The sequence below is a fragment of the Otolemur garnettii genome, unplaced genomic scaffold, assembly GCF_000181295.1.
Source record: "Otolemur garnettii isolate 467f Iridium unplaced genomic scaffold, OtoGar3 scaffold00274, whole genome shotgun sequence".
NCBI classification, from domain to species: Eukaryota; Metazoa; Chordata; class Mammalia; order Primates; family Galagidae; genus Otolemur; species Otolemur garnettii.
This window is the reverse complement of record NW_003852669.1, coordinates 454,932-464,711: the sequence shown is the minus strand read 5'-3', so window position 1 is coordinate 464,711 and position 9,780 is coordinate 454,932. Positions and strand designations below refer to the sequence as shown.

Here is a 9,780-nt window from a genome sequence, read left to right as displayed (position 1 = left end):
TTTTTTTTTTTTTTTTTTTGAGACAGAGTCTCAAGCTGTCACCCTGGGTAGAGTGTTGTGGCGTCCTAGCTCACAGCAACCTCCAACTCTTGGGCTTAAGCGATTCTCTTGCTTCAGCCTCCCAAGTAGCTGGGACTGCAGGCGCCCACCACAATGCCTGGCTATTTTTTGGTTGTAGTTATCCTTGTTGTTTGGCAGGCCCAGGCTGGATTTGAACCCGCCAGCTCCAGTGTACATGGCTAGCGACCTAGCTGCTGAGCTACAGGCGCTGAGCCTGTTTTTCATTTTAAAGTGACATTTGTTTATGGTTCATGAGTTCATTCAACAAATCACATGTTTATTGCCAACTTTCCAACTAAACATTAGATATAATATCATTAACTCAGGTACTATGTAATCTTACTATTAACATATACTGAGGCTGTCTGAAAATATTAATACACCTATTTGTTTGTCTGAAAATGTTAATATCATATGAGATTCTGCATTTTAGTGGAAATACATTGCTTTGGGGGTCTTGTGGGGAAAGTAACCAGTTTGATTAAACTATCTTTGTTTGCCATAGATTTCCAAGGCATAACTTGATAATCATGTTTTAATTATTATCATCTATTGATTATTAAGTTGAAAATCCAAATCTAGTATGTTCTGTAGAAAAGACAGAATCTCTTCTGAAGGGCTCTTTTTATTAATGTGCTTGTGAACTTTATTTCCTTTAATTATACCTAAATGAAAATATTAGCTAAAAGAATTTAAAAAGAGCAGATATTTTTGTATAAGTATAAATATTTCAACATGAGAAAATTAGCATTTCACATATAATGAAAATGTAGACACTGTCCTCTTATGGTAGACATAAGTACTATGAAGAAAATATAGTTGTTGATTAATATTTCACATAGATCAGAAAAATTAACAGTAGCTGGTAAGAATGGAAAATCTTTCTCTTAGGCAGAAACTCACAAATTTTTAGCGAATGTTGATCTAATGTAGTTTTTAAACAAGTTGAATAATATAAACTGAACATTTTTTTAAAAGATGTATTGGAAATATTTTGAAAAGTTTTTCTCATATTTCTTATGCACATTGGCTTTTAATACACTTATTTAGTAAATATTTCAGTTTGTTTATAAATAATTGAATACATAAGATATTAATATATTTTAGAGATAAGGAAAAAATATCGGATTTAATTTCTAGTAAGTGAATTCATTCAGACAATTCAACTATGATTAAGCTTTTTAAAAATGAAAAATAGTAAAAATATATGTAGTTTAAAGACTTAAAATGAGTGCTTTTAGTTTTTGTTTGTTTAAAGATTACCTATGCTAATTAAATGATGTTGATTTGATTTTAATCGGAATATTCACTAAATATATAAAGGGGGCAATTTTACATTAAAGCAAAATGGGAAAAGGGCTTTTGGTTGTATGGACAAGAGTCAATATTTCCCCAGGTCCTTTGTAGCTTGATTAGATAAAGAGCAAATCTAATATTGACTGAATGTAATTCCAGGCACTCTTCTAAGTATTCCACCTTAGAATACTCATTTCATTAAATCTCACAGCAACCTTCAGGTGGCTAATATTAATTACCTCCTTTTTTCACATTACAAAATTGAGGCAGACCATAACCTGCCATCCACATGTGTGCCAGGATGCAAACACGCTACCCAGTCTGACTCCGGGGCCTGCAAACCTCATTACCGTGCTATTTGTCCCGTCAAGTGCCACTGTACTTTGGTTCACAGAATTCCATGTCCTCTCTGTTGCTAAACCGACAGGTGTGTTTTGGCTCACGCTACCTCTGCAGAAAAAGACCTGCACCTCCTGACACCGGCGAGGCTCTCCAACTGGGAGCTGGGCGGGTCCCATCTCCTAGGCGACAGCAGAAGCGCTCAAGTAGCCGGAAAGGAGACGCCATCTCTCTCTTTGGATCCTTCTGTAAAGAAAAAAATCCTACCCGCACTTAAGTCTCTTGCATCCTTTCTGTTAGAACCAATTTCTTTAAAGTTGGCTTCCTGGCCACCTATACTCCGCTAAGGAAAGCAATTAGATCTTTCTAGTGAATGGCTTGAATGTGCATCTCCTCTTACATTTTTATCAACCAGGTTGGTGTATCCCCAAATTCGGGAGCAGTAAGTCCTGACTACCGGCGGGAATGTGGTGGTGCGTTACCATTTATACTATAACATAATATTTCTGTATCGCTATATATACAGGGCACCCTCTTCTCAGACTCCGGGAGGGTGATGTCACTTCCTTCGCCCGGGGGGTTGCCCGGCGACGCTTGGGGCCGAGGGCCGGTTTGGTACCCGAGAGACCCGGAGGTGGGGGAGCCACTTCCTTCCGGAGACTCTGTTTCCTAGCAACCGCCTCCCAGCTCCCCAGGAGCTCCGCCCCCTCGCTGCGCCCGTGCCCGCGGTTCCGGCGCTGCCAGGCCCAAGGCCGGGGCCGAGGGTCCTCAGGGTCGCGGGGAACTTGCGGCAGGAGTGGCGAAGGTGGATACAGAAAGCGGGACGTAGCGGCCGAAGGAGACGGGACGGAGATCTCAGTTGGGTGTGCACGGGGTGGGGGGCACCGGGCGCGGTGAGGAGCAGGCGGGGATCCGGCGCCACCTGGCTAGGCCAGGAATGGTCCCCGGGCGCGCGCTGCTGTGGGTGGCCCAGTGGCCGAGACCCAGGCCGCCTTACCCTAAGCACAAGAAATAGCAATTTTAAGGCAGCCCATCGCGCAGACGGTGTCATTTTGTTTTGCACAGCCCTGTTAACACTTTCGTGAGAGGGTAAAAATGGCTTGTTAAATCCATCGCTGGCTGTTTGTTTAGCATGATGGTCTTTTTCTCTGGGTAGCGCTGTCTGCGAGCATTTTTTTGTGTGTGCGATATTGGTGTTGGTGACTTTTATGCTGGTAGCCTTTTAAATAAGGCGTGACTGTTTGGTCTGCAGTCTCATTTTTGAAGAAAGGTGACAAACAAGGCTTATTGGCAGTATTTTGTTAAATTAGCCTGTTGGAATCATTCATTTCCCATTTCTTAAAATGGTTGCAGAACTATTTTAGGATTACTTCCATTCGAGTTCTCCTGTTTTGAAAGCAGCCTTGTGAGAATTTGGCGTTTCTTTACAAGAACTCTTTACTTTTTTAAGTGAAGACATAGCGCAGTGTTCATACGGGATGCTTTTCTTAATTGCGTTGGCTTTGGGGAGCACCAAATGGGTGACAGAAGTCCTCAAGCATGCAATTTATTTTTTGGTATTTGTTTTTTCTATATTTCTGATTTGTTTTTTCTATCTTTCAGCCACCATCCCAGGTTAAATTGTTCCAATATTTATTCACGATTTCATAAAGGTAAAGAGAAAAATAATACACTATGTCTGATGAAGTTTTTAGTACAACTTTGGCATATACAAAGAGTCCAAGAGTTACCAAAAGAACTACTTTCCAGGTAAAGTCTTTCAAAGCAGTTTTATTTTGAAGGATTTTAGAATGTAAACACTATAATGTTGGATTTGGTGATTGCAGGAACAGTCCTATATAAAACAGAAGCAAATCTTAACATTTCTTTTAAGGTTTTGCAGATGATTACATTTGAGTTCCAGACCAAACCCTCTGTTTAGCTTTGATGCCACCAAAGAGGCCTCATTATTAGGTTCTTACCAAGTTAAAATTAAAATTGCAGTTTTATTTTATTTATTTTTTTAAGTCAAAAAGATTCATTTTTTTTATTTTTATGTCCAAGCACAAGGGTAATGAAATATATTTTCCATGCAAAATATTATATACATTAAATAACATACAGTGGTAACAATGCAGTGTAGGTTTCCTGGGAAACAGACTCTGTGATAGAAATATATAAGCAGGAAGTGGATTTATTCAAAAAATGTATTTCTCTGTATAGAAATATACAAGCAGGAAGTGTATTTATTGGGCAGTGCTGTCTAGATAAGGACCAGTGAGAGTGGAAGAATGAAGCAGGAAGACAGAGCAAGAAGTTGAACTCTATCAAAGTCCTGACAAATATCTCAGTTGATCCCTTGAGGAATTTTTGAAGTTGGGAAAGCCCCTTAAAGATGTCTGAATTGAGGCAATGGCCAGTCTTTGGATATCTACCGCCCCACAAACATGAATCTTGAATGAGACAACTTTTGCCCCTGGCTAAAGAGAGTCATCTCATTAAACTTCAATTTTAAATTGCCATTTTTATATAAAAATATTTTTCCACTGTAACATGATAATTGTTTTCCCTATTGGGTCACTACAATTTTGAACTCAGCCTCTAAAGTGTGGATTATAGATAGCCATTTCTACAACATGCTAAAACCAAAGCTTCTAACAGTTTCTTCTATAATGGCAGTTTCTATAATAATAAATCCTATCTCAATTGAGTCTCTTCTTGCCCTAATTATAACCTGCAATTAATTTATTTGCTATTGTACATTTCCTCCACTGTAACTATAAGCTCTATGAAGGAGGGGGTTCTTTCCCCTAATGCTCTGCATTGAGTTGGAGGGCTTAGGTGCAAGTCATGAAGTAGGTTTGCAGTGAATGCTTATTGGATGAATGAAACCTAAGTTTGAAAGCACTTATGAATGAAGCATTGTTTGTTTAAAGAATGAATTCTAAATATGAGACCTCCACATTTGGATGGGAATTGATTTTGATTATCTCATTTCAGGATGAGCTAATAAGAGCAGTTACAGCTCGCTCAGCCAGACAGAGGAGTTCTGAATACTCAGATGACTTTGACAGTGATGAGATTGGTATGTGAAGGAAAGTAACCACTTTTCTTTTCATTCCTTTTGTTTTGTGTTTTAGCCACCTCCACCTTCCATAATCACTTATTAAAATAGTACCTATGAATTCACTAGTTTTCGATTTCTAACTTTTTGAGTAGAAAGCTTCTTAACTTTCAAGATGTTAAGATGTTGTATATTGTCCTTGGTTGTTTCTGAATGTGCACATGAAAATATAAACTAATTGAAAGCAGGTTTGCAATAAAAAGATAGTTGTCTGTGGTAAAACACCTTGGAGAAGACAGTTCATTTTTAAGGTCAACCCTAGGAGGCCTTATAGCTAGTTAGTCTCTGGCACTCACAGAACTAAGCTTTGGTCACATTGGATTCACTTTTATAATGCTTGTTATAAATTGTATGTTTTTTGGCTATAATAAGGGGCTGGTTTTTAAAAAAAGGCACTTTATGTTTCATGTATTAGTATCACTATGATTTAATTTGGCACCCTATACACACTCAATAAATACATTTTAAATAGTGAAATTGAAATTATTTTATATTTATAAAATAATAAATGTCAGTGAAAACACCCAAAGTTAGCTGTTTATTAGAACTGAAAATCTCTTTATAAAACAGATTTGCATGTATCCATTTTAGTAATTTCATTTCAGACTTTAAGGTAACATTACTTGTTTGATGAATTTAATGTAACCATCACAATTTTGAAAAATACTGTCAAAAACATCTTTTTTCCATTTTACAGTTTCCTTAGGTGATTTTTCTGATACCTCAGTAGATGAAAATTCATTTAAGAAAAAAGTGAATGATTTTCAGATATCAGATGACGAAGAAAAGAATTCTCCAAGACTGTCTTTTTTAAAAACCAAGAAATCAAACAGTGACATAACCAAAGATGGGTCAGTATGCGCCATCAAAAATGATGAGGAAATGGCATGTGATGGCTGTGAAGATGTAGTTGTAAATTCCTTATCTGATTCTCAAAAGAAAGACCAGGAAATTGAAAATGAGAAAATTAAAGTGAAACCTAAACCCAGAATTCTTTCAATCAAAAGCTCATCTTCAGGTAATTTACTTAAGATCTCAATAATCACATTTCTTGAAAATTTGTTTTCAGATAACCTGTCATAGTATCTTTAATGTGGTAGCCCATATATATTTAACTTAGAAAGTCAGACTTAACTTTTTAATTTTACAAACATAAGTCACAATAGTAGAACTAGTGAGAAAACCTGTGATTCCTGTGTGTGGTTGTACATTCAGCACTGTGAGTTATCCATAGCTGCAGATCCCAAAACACCTAGACCTGCAAACTTCAATTTTATTTTTAAGGACAGAAAAGAATGGAATCCCTCACATCTCAGAGATTGCTTATAACAGCATTGAGACTAATCCTTAAAATGGTTCTATCCCAACGTTTTTGCCAGAAAATTTGTCTGACATTTATATATCTGAAGGGAGAGTTTTGTTGTTGCTGTGGTTTGTTGAAGCCTTCAGGGTTGCCTTGAGAAAAGAAGAGACCCCTTTGTCTCTCGAAGAAAATTCACTAAGGTTCAGTTTTCCAAGGGGAAGTTCCTGGTGTGATCAGTTATTACAGTAGTGCTCCCCACAACGCTACTGAGCTTTAAGGACAAGGAGCAAAGGTAGAAAGAAGCAGGGACTAATCCCTGTGATGTGTCCTGGGCCACCACACAGGAATTTTTTTTTTTTTTTTTGAGACAGAATCTTAAGCTGTCAACTTGGGTAGAGTGTGTGATGTCACAACTCACAGGAACCTCAAACTCTGGGGCTTAAGCGATTCTCTTGCCTCAGCCTCCCAAGTAGTGGGACTACACCTGCCCACCACATCGCCTGGCTATTTTTTGGTTGCAGTTGTCATTGTTTGACAGGCCCGGGCTGGATTCGAACCCACCAGCTCTGGTGTATTTGGCTGGCACCCTAGCTGCTGTGCTGCAAGTGCCAAGCCCACACATGAACTTTTATGTGGGAGGTTAAGGATTTGGTATCTTCCAGTCTTCTTTCTTTCTGTTTTATAAAGGATATATTACTAAAAATTGTAAAAAGATCTCGTTAGGTTATATCATCAGTCAGTGGAGTGCTGGTAAATATTTCATATTTTGCATAAGGTATCTTTAATAACATCATACAAAACTTAATTTCAGGCATATTCGGGAGATATCCTCCAGCCTCCCCACAATCCCATTAACATTAAGATGAAGAGAGACTATAAGTAAAAACATCACAATAGTGTCCAGAACACTGGAGAAAAAGCCACTGTATATTAGTTATTTATGACTGCAGCAAAGATGTTAAACCTCACTCTCTCCAGGAGGAGGGGGAGAAAGCCTCCTCTTCTTGTCTTACCAAATAGTATTGAGGATTTATTGAAATGCATCTCAGAAGCTATAAAATGCTACAAAAATGCAAACATGAGGCACAATGAAAAAATTAGCGTTCTAAAATCGACCGTTTAAATGTAGTGAGTAAAAAATCAAAGATGAAGAGGGAGGAATAAAAGTGAGTGTGGTTGGCCCTGAATCAAGGCCAGCAGTTTGCTGAAGCTGTTGGTTTCAAGCAGGTGCCTAAAGAATTATCTTTCTATGGTCTGTTGGCTATTTCAGAACTTTGGAAATGTAATGGTCAATTCATTAGAAAGAAACAGTATGAGTTATTGGTGATAGATGTAGGCTAGTATATATTTGTAGTCTTAATACTGGGGTTCCAAAATATCTATAAAATATTATTATATTTATCTCAAGAGGATATTTAAGTTATTCGTTAGAATTATAGTGCTGTTAAATCTTAATTACAGCCCCCCAAAATTACTGTGGGTTTTTACCCAAAATAAAAATATAATTCTATAGAAAAAAAAAAAAAAAAGTGAGTGTGGTTATTTAGAAAATGTGAACATATAGCACCTAAAAATTCATCTGAGTCAGATGAGTGTATATAATTAGAAATTGATGGTGGACACATTCAGTAAAGTAGTAAGCCACCTATTTCATACCTTTTTTTTAAAAAAACCTATGGTGAATTAAATGAATAAGGAAATAGTGTATTTTGGCCACTAGATGGCACCACAATTCTAAGTGTTCCACGTAGTTGTATGTAGTATATGCAATATTATATTCAGTTTGTGTAACATAATTACCTAAATAGGTAATCTTATACATTTGAGCATGAAACAAAGCATTTTTTAAATGTAGTGGCATTTATTTTTCTTTTTGAGAAATTGACAATTCTGGAAGTGGAATTTGGTATAAAATATGCTAAAGTCATTATTCCCAGGTTCTTCGGGTTGAATAAAAATTGAGGCTAGTGGTACTAAGATAATGTTTGACATATGGAATACATTAAATATTTAAATGAATCAATGACTGCATGAATGATTTGTTTGTGATAGAGGGAATGTAGTTCATGAATTTATTCTCTGAATTCTTTGACTTTTTTAATACAATATACATATTTGGAACTCTATTTTTAGTGTGGTGAGATATTTCTGAGTAGCAAGTAATGCTTTATAAAAATATGAGAACTGGAGGTTTTTTCTGTTATAAGAAATCCAATAATCAGACTTTCACTTTGTATGACTTTCACTCACTTCATAAGTAATGATTATAGAAAGTATTTTCCTCAGGGTATGTTTTTGTGAACATTAACTGTGGAGGCAGGAGGTTGCTGCTTTATTCCCATATCTGCAGCTTACTAGAGATTTTAATCTTGGGCACAAGGCCTCTTTGATCCTCAGTTTATTCATTTTTAAAACAGGGATAATAGTTGAACTTGAGGTAATTAAATGAATTTGCCTATTTGAAGGGCTTCTAACAATATTGGCATAAATTTTAGAAAGCTATAATGTTTTGATAATTTCTTTTACTACTTAACATTTGTTAATAAGATATCATTTACTTATTTGTGTATATTTATCACGAATACATTATATTTTAATTTGGTATAAGCACTGTGATAGTAACTAAATCTAGGACATTGAGAAGATGTAGTAGCAATCATCCAACACATTACAAGTGTGTTGGAAGATGTAAATAGTGATAACACAGAAAAATGGGCACGTAAATTTACTTAATGATATCAGGAAAGGCTTCCTATAGGAGATGGTGATAATAATAGCAGTAATGACAAATAATAGCCATAGTCAAGATCTTGTCTATAAGTGACCCAACCCAAAGAACTTCAGTAGAAAGGGGAAGTCATTTCCTTATTGAAGATGGTTGTCAGAAGGCCTTGCTTCAGGGGTGATTTAAGGACCCAGTGTTTTTAGGATGCCTTTTGGATTCTCTCTTTTCTCCCCTTTACTTCTTCTGTAACTCCCTGCTCCTCTCATCCTCCGCCCCAGTTAGTGTAGCCCTTGGTCCTATTTTTTTGTACTCATGGCTGCTTTTTCTCACACAGTCCTTCATTTGGCAGGATAGAAAGCTACTAACAGTCTCCACATCACATCCTTCTATCTCCATGACCTTAAAGACATGTCTTCCAGCTCCAAATAGACAAATACTGGTACATCTGCCTGACCTCAGGACCACTTGCTCTTGACAGTGGAATTGAAGTTTCTGTGACAAGCTTGGAATGGGATGTATCCTGGGCACACTCTTCTCACTGAATATGGAGGAGATATTTGTTAATCCCTCAAAATCACATGGATGGAGTACAGGAGAAACTGCTTCAGTAGAGGAGAAAGCAGCACTGATAAACCTAAAAAAGAAAAATAGAAAGAAATGTTCACCATAATTGTCAGGGATCTTTGAGTGTTTACCATGTGATCAGACACTACACTACGCACTATATAGAATCTCACTGAGGTCACACAGGTACCTTAGGAGTTTTTAACTAATTTTACTACTGGAAAACTCTCCAGTGTATGTAGAGGTTAAATGATTTGTATAAGATTACAGAGCTAATAAGTTTCAGAGCCAAGGTTCAAATATGAGATGTCTAAAATAGTCAAGCTGATAGAAACAGAGAGTAGAATGGTGGTTGCCAGAGTCTGGGACGAGGGGGAGCCAGGGAGTTGC

General features: G+C 37.0%; 1 protein-coding gene and 1 non-coding gene across 2 annotated transcripts in view; both read left to right on the top strand.

The window, feature by feature from the left end:
* The first annotated feature begins 2,494 nt into the window (after window positions 1–2,494).
* MAP9 (microtubule associated protein 9) overlaps window positions 2,495–9,780 on the top strand; it is a 27,416-nt gene continuing 20,130 nt past the window's right edge. Inside the window, exons 1-4 of the mRNA XM_003803003.2 lie at window positions 2,495–2,558; window positions 3,298–3,444; window positions 4,675–4,759; window positions 5,496–5,816. Of these exons, the coding sequence (XP_003803051.1) occupies window positions 3,370–3,444; window positions 4,675–4,759; window positions 5,496–5,816 (481 nt within the window). The 5' untranslated portion in view covers window positions 2,495–2,558; window positions 3,298–3,369. The remainder of the gene's footprint in view (window positions 2,559–3,297; window positions 3,445–4,674; window positions 4,760–5,495; window positions 5,817–9,780) is intronic.
* LOC111722534 lies at window positions 7,278–7,414 on the top strand. The gene has a single exon (XR_002771316.1). It is a non-coding gene; the product is annotated as a small nucleolar RNA SNORA2/SNORA34 family (small nucleolar RNA).